This window comes from Echeneis naucrates, chromosome 17 (genome assembly GCF_900963305.1).
Source record: "Echeneis naucrates chromosome 17, fEcheNa1.1, whole genome shotgun sequence".
Lineage (NCBI taxonomy): Eukaryota > Metazoa > Chordata > Actinopteri > Carangiformes > Echeneidae > Echeneis > Echeneis naucrates.
In genome coordinates, this window is record NC_042527.1 from 4,009,884 (window position 1) to 4,030,182 (window position 20,299).

Consider the following 20,299-nt stretch of genomic DNA (forward strand, 5'->3'; position numbering starts at 1 on the left):
AAAGAGGAGAACCTCTGATTTTTATTGAAATGACATTAATTTGACTTGATCTGATCCAGAGTCTGCCTGCGCCTCATTGCACTGCCGTGCATGGACAAAATCCTTCGAAACAGACACGCACATACAATGGTTGGCATTTAGAGTATTTTGTGTGTAAGTGATGAGATGGCTTCACATTCCTTTGAGTCCCCTCACAAAGCAGTCTATCTCCCGTAGCAATAAACTCTCACCTCAGAATACCAGCCAATCTCACCCCAGCTACGTATATCTCACAAACACACACACACACACAAATACATATATGCAAATGGATAGAAATGCATTTGTGTATACTCGCGCTCACATAAAACACACATCTCACCCACATGAATAAACCCAAACCACACCAGACAACTCAGACAAGACCAGGCAGGTCAAGATTTGGGGGTCTCTAATTCGTTAGCCTGACCTACTGAAAACATACCTGATTAGAGGGTTTAGTGTGTGCGTGTGTGTGTGTGTGTGTGTGGAGGCGTGCACATTCGTCACATTCACACATTTATTGCTGTGAATGCAGGTGGTGAGGTGGACATTCAAGATGTGCACACCCACACACACACACACACACACATACCACTAACACAGACCAAAGGCCTCCCACCTCCAATCCAGATGTGCAGGCCTTAGTGACCTGTAGTGAAGGAATTGGCCAAATGCTGTTCTGAGAGAAGTGAGGGACTGAAGTGGTCACTGATCAGGTTTAACTCTTTGTTTCGTTTCGTTGTGTTTCTTACATGTGGAGATTTTGGCCAGTCTTCCAGCTGCAATCTGGTCTGACTCGGCTGCAGAGACCTGGCGGTTACCAGTCATAGTGTGGATGGGAGCCATTTCGAGGCCTAGACTATATTCACACTGTTGCTGCTGTGAAGAATTCTCAGGGCCCAAGTTGACCCGAAAAAGGAAGGAAGGGGTAAATTTGTGATTTGAGTATGGGTTTCCTGAGAAGGCCTAGCAAATTAAAAACGCCAGCGCAATCTTCTGGGGAAAATAGATAGTAAAAAAATCAACTGCAGCTCTCTCAGTGCAGTGTTATAGTTTTCTTTTTTACTCCCATTACTCACAGTAACAGACAGCACAGTGGAATATATATATATATATATATATATATTAACCTACTTCTGTTTTGATTTGATGAATACTTTGTATATATATTTAAATGTATATATTGTTACTTAGTGAAAACTTTAAAATTGCTGTACTTTAATTACAAGAAATGCTAGCTTTTTTGGTTCAGCTAATTGATTAATTGAGTGATTTAATTTTTTCCTTTTTTTTTTTTGTGGATCAGGGTAAAGTTGAGGAATACAAAAAAATCAAGATCAGACCAGTGAACAAAGCATTAGGAGCATAGGAGACCAAAATGGAACTGAGAAGAGAGTGATTAATCAAAAGAGATTACAGCATCCTGAGGGTGTGTGAAACAGGAAAACACAGTTGGCCACTATCAAAATACACAATTAAACATAATGTACCATAGTAACAAGGCACACAGACACACACACACCTATACACACATGCAAGGCCTAAAGACAAATCCTGTTGTACTGACATCATGTGATGTGGCTTTCATAGTTGTTGTAACATAATTCTTTCTGACTTCAAATGACATTTTAGACACGTTTCATATCTTCAGAGCTCAGTGATTCATTGGGCCACTGATTTCAGTCTAAACGTTGGATGGTAAATGCTCCATTCATTTTCAAGGACAGAAATCAGTTATTCAGGTCTCAGTTGTGCTTCAAGTTAATGAAACAGTAAGTCAGTCAGCTTAAGTCCTTTTTATTGGGACTCTGTTTCATTTGGCAGTCATGTGAGCACTCCTTCATTTCGCATTATACCTCTCCTCCCTAACTCCCTATGCCTTAACCTAATCCTCCTCTCGCCAACCGCACGGATTCTTGATAATCTTGTGGAGACTTGTAAAACTAATATTAACAAAGCCCTCCACACTGAAATATATAACCCTTGAATTCCCCAGTGACCTCAGCATGCCAAAAATTAGCTTACTGCTGTTTTGTCCACCCGATGTGGTGCAGAGCACATCTGCATGCTACCTGCATATTACAGAAAGAAAAAGCAAAGCCTCTTTCCTGCTTCATAAAACACAACCAAGGAAGACACATAGTACAATTTATCAGACAATGTAAGTCTGAACCCCTGGCCAATCAAAATAATGTACTGAACCAATGAGAGGCTAACAATCAGTGAAAGTGCTGGATCATTTCAGAACAGGACAGTAGAGAGTCAAAGTGTGTTCAGAAATTACTAATAACCTACTTGACTGCTGCGATAGCAATTTTTTTGGATTGCTTTGTATTTACGCCTACTGCTTACTCTATTAAGTGCTCATCTAAGCCTGCACTAATCAATATTTTACAATTGGCAACAGTTTAATTACTATGTATTAAACTAGGAGGAGTTGCTCAGAGTGTCACGCCCACATAAGATTACAGCATCAGTAGCCCAGCAGACTCATTTTTTTGTGTCTTACACCTCATTGTTTTGGTTCACTATCCCTCAGATTTAATTCTGTGTTTCTCTCTCCAAGCCCACATCAACCTTGAATCCTACAGAAATAGGCGCTGACATCTATGTTTCCCATGTTGACTTAAGGAAGAAAAAATATACCAATGCAGTGTTTACAACTTGTTTCTGCTTCACTCAAGTGGCCAAGAGATGAAAGAACCCAAAGATGTTTTCTTAATGTTGATTGGTTCGACTGCGCTGAGGAGATGCAGGACTGCTGAATGGCTTATGCAAGGAAAATACACTTCCATAGCTAACAAACTTGTGATAAGGGCAAGTAAACATTTCTCCTCATGCTCCAAAAGTTTGGATTTCGTCTCTGTTTAAGTAGTTTAAATCAAAACAGTTTTCTTTTAGTTTCCCTCTTCTCTTCAACAACCCTGTATCACTTACCAGCCTTCCAGTGTTTCAGTGGTTTGAATTGGGACTTGGTTTTGCTGTCATTGTCCCTTGCCAGCACCATCCAAGGCTCTACACTGATAGAGCCTGAGAATGAGATTCCAGGGCTGGGGGTAGGGGTCACAACAGACCCCTCTCTCCGAGTAGTCCCATCCAAAGTGCTGTCCATCACCACGTCCTGTGTTCCCACCTGTTCTGTAGTGCTTGGGCTATCTGAAGGGCCCTCGGAGGTCATGGATGGAAAGCTGACAGAAGACAAAGGTGTAGAGCTGGATTTGGCCTGAAAGACTGGCCAGATGAACGGCCACCACCCGGCTTGCACAGGGCAGGAGAGAAGGAAGAAGAGAACAAGCGAGAGACGAAAGGCTTCCATCCTCTGTGTGTATCTCACACTTCTGTAATATCCAAACACAGTGATGCACACCAATCCTCTTAACTGTGGCCACAAAGTACCATAGGTTTATATATGCAGAAATGTGTCAAAGGCACATGCAACTATAGGAAGCACATGCAAAATTCAAGGCCCTAAGAGTTGCAGTAATCCAGGAAGTCCAGTGTCACCAACAGTATTCGAGCAATGGCATTTGCTCCCCTTACGGTCCTCTCAGGTGTTCAGTCACATTTCTTTTGTCTTCTCCTCACCCTCCTCCTCTACTCTCTCCTCTCTCGTTATGTCCTTGCTTTCTCCGTCCGTCTCTGTCTTTTGCTGTTTCAAACTTCCTGACATCTCTCTCTTTCCCTACCCTCCTCGCTCTCGATGTAATTACTAACTCCCCTCCTCCGGCACCCAACAACACAACCAACTTGATTTTCTCTCCTCTCTTCTCGCAGGCTCCTATTCGAGAGTTACCTAGTTCACTACTCCTCCCTCCTCCTCCTCCTCTGCCTTTCTTCTCTCCTCCCATTTGTGTGTGACCTTGTCACACTCCATCAACAGTCTGTCAAGCTCACCAACACGTAGACACACAGATTTAAGTTTACTGATTCATTCATTCATCTGTCTCCTAATTCCTGATGCTGTGAATTTCTCACAAAAGCTGATTTAATTATAACTAAACACTAACAGCAAAGCAATCCAATCATTCTCTACTAAAAGCAAGACATCTAAATACCATATATAGTCCAGAAAACTTTGCACAGACACCAAAAACAGGATGGTTTCTTTACAAAGACACAAAGGCGAAGCATTCGTCCCCATGTCTCCTTTGGGACAAATACACAAATACTTTTTCTGCCAAATGGCAAATTCAAAATTTCAGACTGGGTACTACAGTTAAATGTAACTTTGACATGTGACCGACTGCTGATATTAAATGAGGTTGGTGTGACCAAACCAAGGGAGAAGATGCAATGGTCTCACATAAATGCACTGCTCTTTAATCCAAATTCATATTTTACAAATGTCTGATTTGCATTTACACAACCAGACTGGAAAACGGACTATATACTGTATTCTTCATTTCTGACTTCATTTTGGATTTCACCAATTATATAAGTGTGAGTGCCATAACAACACAATAAAACCCACTCAATTTTATATCTGCAAACTAAAAGGTACTCACTGATTCAATGCAAGTGAATTGCTTCTGGTCTGTATCCTGAATTAGTTTTTTTAAATACATGTTAAAGCATTTTAATGGTCAATAATGCTTTAACCCTCAGTAGATAGTATTTATGAGTCAGATTGAATAAAAAAAAAAATATTGAAAAATAACAAAAGGTTGAATGGAGATATTTCTGTCTGCTGCAGCTCACTGGTCAGGGAGAGAGGCCCCATGTCGATGATGACAAAGACATGCCTGTTCTGTTGTGTTGTGCTTCTCTGAACATTTGATGGGGTCCAGAGTGAGGGCTGGAGTCCTGCTGAGGATGGGGTATCAAGTGGAGGTGTTTGCTCTAATGCTGCAGGGGTGTGGTGCCACTAAATTTGTTCTTCAAGCAACATACATGTGAGCACAAACAAATGCACAAATTCACTGCAGTTCTCACAGCGCAACAGTAATGCTTCCGAGGGGAGAGTAAAAACTGATAAACAGGCAGGAACAGACTCCTCCTCGCTGCTTCTCTGCATGGGTCCTGACAGAATCATTACTTTTTGAAAACTACACTCCCTTGGTTTCAGAGACCAGTGGTGCTATGAGTATAATCAGCACGTTATAAAATTGAAGAAGAGGTATTCTGAATTTGATAACAACTCTCCGGGCCACCATAGAATCAGCCATTTTGTTAGTGCTCTACAAATGTCATTAGACGTAGTGTCAAAATGTAGTGCCGAAAAAAATGGTACACCACATCAATCATTCTACGGAGGAAAAAGTCAACTCTCCGGGGATCATATTATGAAAATGGGCAAAACTTGCAAAATAGTAAAAGCAGGCAAAAATTGAAAATATATTGTTGTGCATACCCAAATTAAAGCATAAATAATTCCATCCATCCCCTACTTTTTTTTGCGTTTCCAGCTCACCAATCCCAGCCAGCGTCCCAGGCGAGGCACACCCTGGACAGGTCACCAGTCCATCACAGGGCCAACACACAGAGACAGACAGAGACCAACAGCCACTCACACTCACGGACAATTTAGAGTCACCAGTTAACCCAAAAATGGTGTCTTTGGACAGTGGGAGGAAACCAGAGTACCTGGGGGAAACCCACACAGGCGCGGGGAGAACATGCTAATTTGGCACAGAAAGGACCCAACCCGGGAACCAAACTGACAATCTTCTTATTGTGGGGCAACAGCACTAACCACTATTCCACCATGCTGCTTGCAAAAAATTCATTCATCCATTCATTCATTATGTGAAATCACAGCTATTCTAATTTGCAATTTCTCTGGCCAAGGATTCCAAATATCCTGCACATAAGTACAGAGCAAGTTAAAGTAGCATCCAAAATGTGACTTCTCTATGTAGCTACTGTACACTAGCTCTCAGTGAGAGGTACTGTGTGCACTGTGTGAAGCCTACAGAAAGTTACCTTTCAATATTTCCTACACTGAAGAGCATTTTTTCATCCATAAAGCCACTGTTTGATTTTTGTCAACCTTTGTCTGTCTTTGTCTTTACTGGCACTTTCATTGTATTTTGTGTGTGAGACAGTGACAGCCTGCCCAGCTGTAATATATACAATAAAAGTAAATGTTCTTTTTCCTCCTTAGGAGTTGGTGGAGCCCTTGACCCGACCTGACCCCGGATAAGTGGATGAAAATGGATGGATGGATGGAATGCGGTGGAGACTAAAACAGAGCTGAAAGAAAAGTATAACTGGTGTAACATCCTGTGCCTGTGATGAGGGGAAAATTTTTAAGGTATTTTTTTTTTATTTAAATTCATTTAATGATTATTTTCTGTTTTATGTAATGATTTTGTAATTTTGTATCTTTAAAGCATTTTGAATTAGCCTGCGTTACCCCAAATTGTGCTCTATAAATAAACTTGCCTTGCCTTGCGTATGAGTATATGGTGGCAGCCACTAAATTTTATTTTGTTTGTTTGTTTTTCATATTTTAATTAAGCTTTGAACAGTATATTCATAGTCATTAAAAATGAATGATTGGGAATATTGAAAAGTATATTTTTAGCATTTGGCCACAGATGCAAACAGCCAGATATAGCTAATGTAGAAACCATCCCTCCTTCTTTTTTTAGTAACCACAGTCAGAAGGAGTCCAGTTCCAGCCCTTCAACGTTTGCAGTTTTTATGCAACTTTATCTTGAAAGGCTATAGAAAAGAATTTATTGAGTGGGAGGTTATAACGCCAACAAGCACGCTCATTAAGACAATTGTCTTTTCAACTCTTGTACTAATTTAAATTCAAACACAAAGGAGCGATGCGAACATCTGTCACAGTTGAAATAAAACATGCTTGTCTTGCTGGGATTGACTTGATTATTGGTCTGGTGTTTTCAGAGTGTGGGCAGTGTTAAAGGTTATGGCCCACTATTCCTCAACTGAGAGTCTGTTGACTGTTCACTTTGTTAATATATCTTTGACTCAGCTCTGGAGAAAGAACTGAGTTTGCCAGCCATAATTTTAATACATTACTATGGCCAGTTCAGCTGAAACAGAAAATATGCATCCAAGGATGTCAGACTACTCTTGAATAACCTTTTCACCCATGCTCACTACACTGTTGTTCGTTATTCATATTTCCTGATATTGCAGATCCTGGGAGCCATGTCGGTCGGAACACACCAACACATAAACAGTTGTGGGAAAAAAGGGTGGGGTTGTCTCTAACAGAGCAGATGATGGGTTTAAGATTTTAAAGAGGGGGTGAGGGAGGAAATCCCCCCAGGGAGAGAGGCTTGATTAGTCAAGGATAAGACAGGGTTTAGGGAGTTGCAGTATGGGATAGGGTGAGGATGGGTTGGAGGGGGTCAGGAAGATAAGCGTGAGGGGGCAGCCAAGATGTTCCAAGTTTGGGATTCAATACCAGCACACACACACAAACGTAGCTATGAACAGTAAAATTACAGCCTCTGAACCTCTTCCTCACCTCCTCCTAACCACTGACCCTTCTCCAGCACCTATTAAGCAGAGGTGGTCACAGGGGGTTGTCTTTGACTTCAATGGTTTGCAATTATACGCAACATAATGACTGCAGGATAAGTTTCACAAGCAGCTGCTAAATGATGACAATGCTCACCAACTAGTTGCTAACATTATCTGTCTGGCAAAAATACCAGTGGACACATGCAAAAAGCTGGTCAACAATTATAGGAAGTGTTTGATGGCTGTAATAGCCAATAAAGGCTTTTCTATCGATTATTGAGAAGAGTATGAATAATTTTGGACATGCCACTTTTTGTTAAAATGTAAATAAAAGCTAAAAGCTGATTTTTTTTATTTTTTTTTTTTCAACAACGTGGAGTGCATGGTCTTATCTTTTGCGAGATGCATTTTCATTTTCAATCAAGAGAAAACTTTCTGGTTGAATAAAAGTAACTTTAAGTCAAAATTTGCTAGGGGTGTGAATAATTTTGGGCTTGATTGTATGAAGCTGTGGCCTGTAACCACTGGACCAGACTGCCAGGGGCGTAACAATAACTAAAGGTCACTGAGCTATTGCCTGCTAAACCATGATGGTGGTGATGGTCGAGTGTTTAAATGAAAGGAAGGATGTAAATGATCATTACCAGGGCTTTTATCAGACATTTTAACAAAAAAGACAACAAGCCACTTTTGTGTTCAATAGCTTCTGAAGAGCTACCACATTCCTATGAGAATGTTCAGACTCACTTTTTTCTATATGAGGTGACCCCGTTTAGGGCCTCTGGATTCCAGGAAGACTAACCCTTTCACCCTTCACCTCACTCTCACTTCCACCTAGCAACTGCCCAAACAATAAACTCTAATTGGTTTACTGTCACAGCCAATCACACGGAGAAGCTATGAATTTATTCGCAGAAGTGACCGGACACAGAAGAGGAATCACAAGATCAGGAGACTTTGAAATGTCTGACATGTCATTCCTGAAATAAGCATATGGTGTCATTTCATCTTTACCTTTTTAAATACTGCAGGAGTTTTAATAATTTGCTTGATGTTTTTTCTTGTGTTGTATGTCACTTTAAAACATGGGTGGGGGCGAGCGGTGCCATGTGACCACGCGGAACATGCCTTTTTTGCCGTACTAGAATAAAGTGTGATCTATATTCCTTTACTTTTTCTTTTTTTGCTTTCTTTAATGATAATAAGAATACAATGTTATGCAGAACTATACAGAATTATACAGAACATGGCAATTCCTTTAAACCAATTGGTAAATGCAGTGTACAGAAGTTAAACAGATGAAATGTACTGAATCAAAGAGGAGACAAACCTTTGGGAAACGCCAGACCCACCTGAAGAAATGTCACTTATAGTGAAAATCATTATGTCTGTCTAAAGAGTAGAATTTAGCCATACAAAGCATTGGCGCCGAATTGAATGGCAATTCTGCAGAAAAAAAAGACTAATAAGAGGCAGGCTGGTAGTAGCCCTGTAACAAAGATGATAGTCAAAGCTAAGACAAATCGTGTTTCTCTGTTTTCCTACTATGTACTATGTGTGTGTGTGTGTGTGTGTGTGTGTGTACGTGATAATTAGAGCGAAAGAGGTTTTGGCTAACTGGTCAGGGTTTTGTGCCAGAATAATCGGTACTTGGTTATAGAGCATTAATAACTTGATAACAATCTCTTTGTTTTGTTTTTTCTTTCTTTCTTTTTCAGAAAATGCCCTAAACCCCCCCACCAAAAAAAAAAAAAAAAGCATTCCCAAAAGCCCAACATCACTAAATCCACTTCTTAGGATCAACAACACCATTCAACTTTCAATACATTTTTTTTTAGATAGTGATGGCAAACAAGCATAATTGAAATCAAGGGTTTTCTTTCATGTGTGTGTGTGTGTGTGTGTGTGTTTGTGTGTGTTCATGTGATGCTCTGCTTGACCCCTGTATATTTGATTGACACATCCTCCTAACCAACCATGAAATCAGAAAGCATGGTGGGCAGGCAGCAAAGGTCTACAGAGAGGATCTGTTCCCAGGTAACAGTACACTGTACAAATGCATTTTCAGACACTCACCCACATACACCCCTACCAAGCAGTCAATGAAGCCTGTGTTACAAAGCTGTTTTACTCACGCACCTCCCCCTTCCTGTCTCCAATCCTCTTCTGCACAGCCTATAATGTGTTTTCATTTCATATTTCAATGTTCAGTCAGGAAACTTTGGAGTGCATTTATAAGCACTTGTTGGAAAGACTACATACACACCCTCTGTTATTGAACAATCTCTGTGCACAGAAGGAACCCACAATTCATGCTTAGGTCAGTGCAGTAAACAGAGCCACTGATATGCATGAATGACATGACTACAAATGCCAGTGAATGCACGAACCAAAAGCAGGAAAAGGCTTTAGGGGATTAATGTAAATAACTAGCTGAAATCTAAAATGAATTGGTCATAAAGTGGAGTTAAAATCACAGGTAAGACTTTGAACTTCCCAAAAAAAATTAAATGAAATAAAATGTTTTTTGCCATGACGCCTTAAATCCATAGGAAAAACACTTTTTATAAAAAAAAAAAAAAAAAGAAAAAAGATTTCATTTGCTGATGAAAGGTTGTCTTTTGTATGTTTTTTTTTTTTTTTTTTTTGGGGGGGGGCGTTGTTTCACACTTTGTTGTGGAGTTGTGGACTTTAGTTTATCCAACTTGCAGTTTACAGGTTGATCACTGAGGGGCAGTAGCAGCTTCTGACTGTGGCTCAGCACAGGGGTATGGCTCAATGGTGACTGTATGAGTGGGACAGGATCGACAGGTGGGAGACCAAGAATGTATGGAATGCGTGAGGTGATGCACACGCACAGACTCACATTCACATACACTTAACCAACAAAAGGAACAATCTGCAGGCAGGGGGATGTGTGTTAATGAGGATGAGCTGAGCAAAACTCCTTTAAGTACTAAAACGCTTTTGAACATGCGAACTCCACACAAAAAGGCCCCAGGCCCAGGAACCAAGGGTCATCTGAACATGACCACTGTCTCCCCTTTTTGGGTGGCCTTTGTGATTTTTATTCAGATTTTTTTCTTGTTCGAGTCGTTTGGGTTTAGTTCCGACACTTTTCCTGAGCAGATTGTAATTTTGTACTTGATTAACACATCTGGGCTTAAATTTGCATATTTGTTTGAATCCTATAGGTGCTAAGCTCTCTTCTTTTAGAAGCTGAGTGCCATCATGTGATGAGGCTAATACAGTTCCCCTGGTGGTGTTTGGCTCAGTATTGGACTATGTGCCCTCGCCCCACCAAGAGATTCTGTCATCTACTTTAACTTTCAAATGTTGGACAGTGATCAAAATAAAATTTTATGCAAAGACACTATTGTTGTCTGCAGGGGACGACGGGGGGACGTTAAGGGAAGGAGGGAGATGAGAAAAGAAATGCAGACCAACATCTTTTCTTCTTCCTTAGAGCAGAAGACAAAACAATGAGGAAGCAAGACAGGTTAAAAGTGGGAACCAGAAGATATCTCATGGTGAGCTTGACCTGAGGGTGGGTTTAACCCAAACGACTGACCTGACCACACACAGAGATGGGAAGAAGAGTTCAAGAAGTCAAAACTTCCCTTCTAGACAGTCTTTCTTGTTTTCATCATAAGGTCATCATCAGAGTGTGCGCCATTACATATCACAGATTGCAACGCACTGAATGACAAATCTCATATTATGCTGGCTGAATGCTACAAAACAGGAGATCATGGGCTTATTGTTGGAATATTAGCATCTACTGAGTATCAGAGAGGGGATGGAGAGAAAGACTTTGGGCATCCCATCAAAATATTGTTCTTTCTGCTTTATAACAGAGCACCTGTAAGGAACCAAATTTCCTCTGGGAATTAAAGTATTTCTGATTCTTTTTCTTTTTCTTACTTGACAATCTATGAAGAAAGGGATGCAAACAACTCATCTGTTTCTATTGCTTTGTTTTTAATGAAAGCCGTCATCATTATAGGATAATGATAGTTCAGTAGAAGAGGCCAACAAATCATTCCCTCTTATACACACATGGTTGATTCAACAGGCTCAGGAATGTGGTTGAGATGAAATTATGTAACTTTAAAAGGTTCCCTCCATTTTCAAGCGGTCTAAATGTTGTAGAGCGGGAAGACAATTGAAAAGTTAAATAGCTCTTCGGTTGTCACCTGTCCATCCAGCTAATATGTCCTTCACCAAGTATCCCACATACTGAGCACAATGAGAAAAGACATTCTGACTTCATGTACGCATAGACATAAAGAAGACAGAAAAGGCCCTTATGTGGCTGTTTAGGAGTGAGAAAGTGCTTTCAGCAATTTAGCATTTAATTCATTCATTCATTAATCTTCATTCACTTATCTGCCCAGCTCACGCTGGGTGAGGGCAGGGCACACCCTGGACAGGTCACCAGTCACGGCCAACACACAGAGACCAACAACCACTCACACTCAGACCTACAGACAATTTAGAGTCACCAGTTAATTCAAAGATGATGTCTTTGGACGGTGGGAGGCACAAACCCATGCAAGCACAGGAGGAACATACAAACTCCGCCCAGAAAGGCCCCAGTCTGGGAACCGAACCTGCAACCTTCTTATTGTGGGGTGACAGTGCCAACCACTATGCTGCCGTACTGCCTGTAATGTAACATTTTTTTTTATTAAAATTTACACATGGCCATGAAGGACAATTCACGGGTCAGTTGAAATCTTAAAGAAAAGTGTAACAGAGGCACAACTTAAGAGCTATGAAGTCGTTCAAAGCCATTGCTTTGGCCATAAAGCAATATGTGTCTATAGTATAGCCACTGACTAACTGAACAACATTGAGCAATACTCAGTGTATACAGCTGAGCAACTGTTTATTTGATCGTTTATCAAGCCATTTCTTCTCCTGTGTTTTTTTTCCCTTCCAACAGCTGTATGCTGCCCCTGGAAACATGACTGAGGAGGCCATAAAACCAAAACATCCATAAAATGCATACCAACATATCTACACAAGTTACATTACAATATTTGTAATGATAATTTATATAATTAGAAAAACAATCTGCCAACTGAAAGGATTTGATGCTATTTTAATGTTATGAATTTGAATTAAATGTCATGGTGCGCAATTGCAACTCACGCTCGGCAACATGGGAGCTGATCGGTGGTTAACGGTTAAATCCAGAAAATAACTAGTTGCCCCTGCTAACGGTGCAGATGAACTTCTGACTTTGAGTGCAGACAGATTACACATTCGTACAAGTTTTGTCAATGCCACACTGTAAGGTCGAAAGCATATTTCAGATAAAAGCGATGTTAGCGTCATTAGGGGGTCAGAGGTGAGCATCTGCGGAAGGACAGTTTCCATTACATCGAGTGACCCTGGCTTTCGACCCATTTCTCCCCTCCTTCATCCTCTGTCATCCTCTTACTTCACCCTCTGAGATACATACATCTTCATAGAGAGACAGAGCAATGCAGAGAAAGACTACGAGGTTGTCAACTGTGCAGCTGGACTTTTTTTCTCATGCAGGCAGCTGCAGAGGAACAGCAACTATTAGATGCATGTTTGTGGTAGATCCGTTGTCACAATTGAAGAAATTAGAAATCATTGGACAAAAGGTATTAATGTAAGCTTAAGCTCATCCGTATTGAACCAACCAACCGTTAATTAAATGCTCTAAACAAGTCTACCATGGATACAAGCTGTTACGCTATTTACATCTGCGTTCCTCCTGCTTATGCATGTATAAGGCAGAGAACTTTGAATGTGCCACTCTCAGTGTGTGTGTGTGTTTGTTCAGCTGCAAGTGTTGTTCTCAGATCAAACAACCCCTCAGAGTTTCTCACATAACCTCATCTCCTCCTCTAATACGAATGTTAAAGAAACACAGGGGAGGCCCAGTGACAGGGACTTCTTGTGTTCGTGTGAAGTGTCGCTATCACTGTCAGGGTGGAAGGCGTGACTCCCAATGTGCCACAAACGAATGCATGCATAGCACTAGAAGAAGTCTGGGACAGTAAGCATAGTGAGGTCCTGCAGGTCAGTGATGTCACTCCTGTTTGTGTTTTGGAAGTGCTCGACATTGTGTATTGTGCCAGATATTTGATGTGATCTGTGTGGAATGAAAGACAACCTCCAGAGAAATGTGACAGGAAAATATTATCTCATGTTCACTCCGCTGTCCCTCTGGCAGCGCACCATCTATTGACATCCTCCCACTGAGCCCTCTGCACAAAATTCATTATTGTTCAGATGTTAAATGATGTGCAGTGTTGTACTTTTCCTCTCCTCTTCCTCTGGCAGTGCATCTGCTGAGACAGTTGTAGAGCAATGCAAGTGCAAGCATGGCAAACTGTCCAGTCTGTTCTCCTTTACTAAGAGGAGTACATGTAAATAAACTTTATTAGCCATTTATTATGTTGTAATACCTTATCTGGAGAAAAAAAAATTTCTTCCTGCATTAATCTTCAGTAAAATGATTGAATCAATGGAATGGAATAATTTTTATATCAAATTTTAGGGAATTTTCTCAATATTTAATTGAGACTCATTGTGATCACAAAAAAAAAAAAAAAACTGGTGCATGTTCAACATAATTTTCAACACGTATTAAAACATTTAGATTGAAGATGGACAAAACCAGATTCTTTCTTTGACATGATGTAAATCATTGTTTGAATCTTACACGGACATTGAATCATTGCTACTTTGTCCCATTATTTTGAGCCACCATATTGGTCCAAGACCAATAAAACAAGTCCATAATAAGCTGTTGGTCAGCAGTGATGCACTTTTCTTCATTAGGATCACTGAGGGGAGCTTAGCTCCATGACCACAACACCTAAAGGCATAACAGGACAACTGTCTGACTGATGGAGGACTTCTCTCAAAAAAGGAACATTATTACAGCCATTATAAGGAATTAACCTTCAAATGATAGTTAATACCTTAAAAAGAAAGAAACTTCAAACTGTGATAAAGTTAATTTAAAATTGACTGATATACTAGTTTCCTTTCTATTCAAGTTTCTACTGAACCCTCAGCAAATTAAGAATGTTCTCCATATATGGGATATTTCTGCTCTCTGTGAGGTTCTACAGGAGCTCTAAGTGTTTTCCACCTGGTTCTCAAATTAGCTTAAAAGAAATGCACAATGCACTGCTAGATTATTCCATCGCACTCCACAGAGAGGAAATTAACACAGGGCAAAGGTCACACAAATTGAACATGGGGTTTGTGCTGCTAACATTTTAACAGACAGATTTGTCCTTAAAGGGAAGGAGTGTGTGCATGTTTATGCAGCAACTCTCAGTCTGCAAACAGTACAAGGTCCATAATTTCAGTAGCCACAGACGAAAATATGAAAAAATATACCTGACCATAAACACACATACACTGAAAGTCTGAAAGCCTTGATCCTCTCCTTTAAACTCAGGCAGTTACTTCCAAGTGAGAGAGTAAACATGATGCTTCACGTTGCTTACATAAAATCAGGCAGAAATGATTCATTACAGTACAGAAGCCAGACATGGAGTCTGATAAATTTCTTTAAAAGCATATTTATATGATATTCAGGGGCCAAATATATGAAGCAGTGAATGATTTTCCTCGTCCTAACAGAATGTCGCAAAAACTGGAACTGCTCTGTGCTCCAACAATGTTTCATGACAGCTACATTTTAGTCATTGAGATCTGGTTGAGAGGCAAAGACTCAAGCAGAGACTTTTGTTACAGTGGACCAGTGATGACAGAACAGATGATCATAGTTTTTCAGATTGTCAATGTTTGACCTAACTGTAATGCCTTATGACTGGCACCTCTCTTATCTTCCTTTAATATCCAGACAGATCATTCAGAGTCATTTAAATATTGGCAGTGAATTATCAGCAGACAGAGGTTAGATGCTGTGGATGATTGCGGGCTGAGAGTTGCAGTAGGTTGCTGTGTGTGCGAGCTAACACACACGCAAATTCTCAGTGGAAACAGACAAACATGCCTGTGATTGCATTTTGAAAGTCTTGTTCTGGTTCTGTTTCCCTCCTGTTGATTGCATTCCCTGCCCTAATGTGGTTCACCTGCGTCTTATTTAGTTCACTGTGTATTTAAGGAGGGAAATGGAACACTGGCTGACTGTTATTACAGAACAAATATTAATTTTGTTTTTTGAAATACATGCTGGCATTTGAGTTTCTTTTGTGTCTTGGATATGAGGAATTGATGCTTTTCTCTCTCTTAAATATCCCCATAGTCAATAAGTATAGTTGTATAAGGTATTTGAAGAGGTCACTTGGACTCTCACAAAAAAATAATGTGCAGGAAATGGGAGGGAATAATCATACATTTAGTTATTTAATGACTCCAACAGAAATAACCACCAGCAATAAACATAACTACCAAATAACTTGTTTGCATAGTTTCATTTTGTCGATTATGAAATGAAAGGCTAAAACATTTGGACTTTATTTCTGATAGCTCATGAAAACATCTTCTATCTGATAAGTGTTAATATTATTAGTTATTATTAGTTTTGGTGTATAAAAGACAGGCAGCATGGTGGTATAATAGTGAGCAGAGCCTCACAGCAAGTAGTTTGTTGGTTCAATTCCTGCGTCGGTTTGTTCTACCACCGTTTCCTCCCACCATCTAAAGACATCATGTTTTGGTTAATTGATGACTCTAAATTGTCCATAGGTCTGAGTGTGACTGTGAGTGGTTGTATGTCTCTGTGGTTGGTCTGCCTCTGTGTGTTGGCCCTGTGACGGATTGGGGACCTGTCCAGGGTGTACCCCGCCCTCAGCCAGAGCAGGGACTTGGAACCCAGAAATGGATAAGCAGTAGAAAATGAGGGAGTCAGTATAAAATCAGCTATGTTTACAGAGAAGAAGCCCTTCCAGATGGTTCAAAGCCCAAAAGGCATTCAGTAGACCTCCACTGGCCCAACTCAAACCTACCCATGGCAACCGGTATCAAGTTGAAGTTCCTAATTCTTCCCTTCAGATTGACTGCAGGGTCATTATTACCCGCAGTGTTTCTTCAGAGAATGTCATCTGACATTGTAATCCAAAAAGACTTTCTTTGTATGTTTCTTGCGCCTGTGGACAGATGGCATGGAACAGATGATAATGATTCATAGCCAACAGTAACCATGGAAACAGTGTACCCAAACAACAACAACAGCCACAAAGTGGCATTTTGAATGTTTCCCCTCGAAAAACCATGACAGCAGAAATTGTCAATATGAATATTTCTGTTGAGCATCAGGTCACCCTTGGTTCAACGTCCTCCGTGACAACACAAGTTCTTTTTTCTCTCCTCGATTTGTTAGCCCCAGCACACACACACACACACACTTTGAGAGCTACATCATCCCACTGAGCATCACATCATGGAAAACACAAAATCATTCTCAACGGAAAGGGGAAGAAAAATGCCCCAATGAAAAACCCATTCTTATTCTAAAGTTTCCAGTTCTAGATGTTCTTTCCGCTAAAATCCCATAGAGCTGACCGTTACACACATACAGCAATGACACCTTTTACAGTTGGCCCATTGTGTCCAACTGTGTTCAAATCAAAGTCACTCTGGCTCAATGAGCACATTCCAGACAGGACGCCGCTGCAGTGAAGGCATTCAGGCCTCCAATATACCCACGACATTTAGGTAGAGCTCTTTCATACATGCCTATGACCTGCACGCCTGCCAGCTGTTTAGACTCATAAAACACTGAATAGAGCCTGGTGGGAGTTTTATTCCCATCACATCAGAGACCAAATAAGGTCAGGATTAGAAACCGTTGAAAAACTCATAGGTAAAACTAAAGTCAGTGAGGATAAAATGGCGAAAACTAAAAGCAGCTCAAACATTTTCTACCCGTGAGCTGAGTTCACAAAGGGAACATTCAGCCACTGACAGAACAAAAATACGGCCATTATTGTGGATTTCCAACCAAACATGACAGAAATCGTCAACAAAATAAAATAGTGTGACTAGGTTTAAGTGTACAGACAGGCATCCTGCCCAAAACAGACTCCTACTGGGCTCAACTCATAATCATTTATATTGGCTAAACATGAAACCCTTTCAGAGTAGCTCAACCATCAGTAAATGGAAAGTGAAGGTTCCTGGAGGCAGACAGCACGAGCAGCAACAGCAAAGTTGGCGAGGAAACCACAGAATCTGTGCTTCAGGTGCATTATAAGGGAAATTTCTACAGTAATGATCAAACCGTTGTGTTTTTATATTGTCTTGTATATCAAATGATCGCTACATAATGAATTGTCTAAATAGCAGTGGCATGAATGGAGAACCAAAACGGAGACAAATGAATGGAGGGGACTTTCAAATAATCTGTAGTTGGCTGTAGCATGGCCGTAGTCCAAGGGTCTACCTGAAACTAGGTTCATAGCAAAGGATGTACGCAAGATAGATGTGATTGGTGTACAGCCTAGTCTGACTTGACCTCCTGATCCACAACCACTCAGGGTTGGTTACAACAATGAATCCACAGTCCAGGATGTGCAACAAGACTTGTAAGGGTTACAATCATAAACACACGGTTTAAGAAACAACATTGGCTGCCTAACAGTAGTCTGCTGTGTAGCAATCCTGTCTTTTGTGGAAACTTCCAACCACACACTTCATCTTTCCTCCTCTCACAGACTTTGACTAAGAAAATGGCTCGCAAAGCTGTGCTTCCGTTTGGAGCAAAAAGCATTTGCTGACATCCCACTGACACTCTTAGCTTGTTTGAGGCTTTGAACATGATTTTAAAGTCTCTGGTTTGTCTCTGTCTCATCGCAAGGCCTCTGGCAATCCACAGTGTGATGGGCAGGATAATACACAAACCGCAACCCTCAGAAACAATCGATCCCAGATTTTTCCTCTCTGACTGTGTCAATATTTAAAATCGAACATCTTTTTTTGTTTCTCGCTCACTTACCAAAGCTGGCTGACACTAAACTGGGACAGCGTCAAATGTGTCCACAAGGTCCCCCTTCAAAGATCAGTCAAAGATCCCCCACCAACCCACTCAATGCAAACTAAATACTTAATTTCACACCCTGGTGCAGCGTTTGACTTGTCTAGCACTTCCAGCGACTTCACTTCATGCACACACACACACACACTTGCAGGATAAAGTGGATAGAGGAAGCCAAGTCTATTTCCAAGCAAACAAACTTAGCTCCTACTGAGCTGTATAAGAAGAGTCTCACAGCGGGGGGCACCTGAATGAAAATGAGAACAGGGGTGTGAAAATGGAATGGAATGGGGGGTTGACCCATATCATTTGTCCTGAAAAGGCACTTGAAGAAAGTGGATAATGACTAATGTCACTTATGCTGAGCAGATTTTTTGTCAGTCTGTCTCAGGGGGAGTTTAATAGACAATATAGAGTTGTTTTGATTGAAAAATGACTGCAGACATCAGTTTGGATTGGTCATTCTTAAACATTTCTGTAAATCCACTGGGTAGGTTGGGTTTTGAGCAGAGGGCTAACAGGTACAGTAGAATTTTGTGTTTGTCAAATTCAGACTGCATTATGAGGCCTAAAAATTTATTTTCACTTCTCTGTTTGCTTTAAAGTTGTTCGCTTTGATGACACCTACAAGGCAGGAAAATAATGTAATAAGACAGACTCATTCCGATAAAGCAGTTTACTGTGTGCTAAGCCACACCTCCATTAGATATGCCCATCGAGTTTTCCATTCTCTTACATTTTTTCCAGCTTACAAACGAATCCACTGAAATGTTCTACACTTTCAGAAGGAAAAATGCCCACTGGACACAAGAAAAAAATGCTATCAGATGACAACATGTGAGAGCAGGTACATGCCAGTGACCCTCCTAATTTTTTCTGTGTTGGTCTATACTGCTTGAAGTTATCACTGTTAATCTTTTATATGGGTCATCTCCTGGCTTCCACTTTTTCTGCATTTGTTTAGCAGCACCCAACTGGAAAGAGACTGCCGTTGGGTGTTTATTTTCATTTGCTAACTGCACAGCAGCACAGCAGTGAAATTTTGAGTAAATTTACCTTTCTTCTTTGGTGCTTTTAAAATTTGGTTGACATTTGCCCCGAATTGGGATGTAAACTTGGGGAATGTCAGTGATGTGGGTAGGTGACTGACTTCTAATATGCTGTAAAAACTAAAAACTTTGTGAATTTTAAAATGTGGCATCCTACTGTAATGGTATGGAATTAAGCCAATCAACATGCTATTATTATTAAGTATTTTTGTGTTACATGGATGTACACATTACGCTAAAATCTCTCCTCCTCTGTTCATGTTACCTCAGGTTATTTTAGAGTTACACTGTTGAGAAATGACTGCAGAAGCATGAACGTTACCTTCTATAACCTGCAGGGCAGCGGCCAGCCAGCACAGCAGGAAGAGATGTAGGGCAAGAGACCACCTGAGGAGAGAGATCAGTCACACATGCCAAACTTTAAGTTTTGACATCCTGACATAAAGCAAAAATCAATGAAAAAAAAAGGTTAACCAATTTTTCATTCAATAGTTTTACACATAGAAAATGTCAATTTAGAAAAAAGCTTTGCGTGCAGGAAACACTGCCTCATTAAGGGTCTACTCTTGTGTTTTATAAAGGAGTGACTGTTTAGTAATGTCATTCAATGTCTTTTTCTTTTCTGTGCATGCAATTTAAATTACGAAAAAAAAGTAAGTGTCTTACCCTTGAAACATTTTTGCGCTTCAATAAAAAAAAAAATAAAATAAAAATCCAGATTTGGATGTGAACTCCAAATGCATGAGTGTGATGAAATTCAGGCAAACTCTGTGGTCCCTCTGCCACTTTG

At 40.4% G+C, this 20,299-nt stretch overlaps 1 protein-coding gene across 3 annotated transcripts in view; it reads right to left on the reverse strand.

Moving 5' to 3' along the window:
- The window catches only part of col15a1b (collagen, type XV, alpha 1b), a 49,402-nt gene extending 29,103 nt beyond the window's left edge, over window positions 1-20,299 (reverse strand). For all 3 annotated transcript variants that reach the window (XM_029524124.1, XM_029524125.1, XM_029524123.1), the window contains exons 1-2: window positions 20,176-20,299; window positions 19,832-19,896 (exon numbers count right to left, since the gene is read on the reverse strand). In XM_029524124.1, the coding sequence (XP_029379984.1) occupies window positions 19,832-19,896; window positions 20,176-20,186 (76 nt within the window). In that variant the 5' untranslated portion in view covers window positions 20,187-20,299. The remainder of the gene's footprint in view (window positions 1-19,831; window positions 19,897-20,175) is intronic.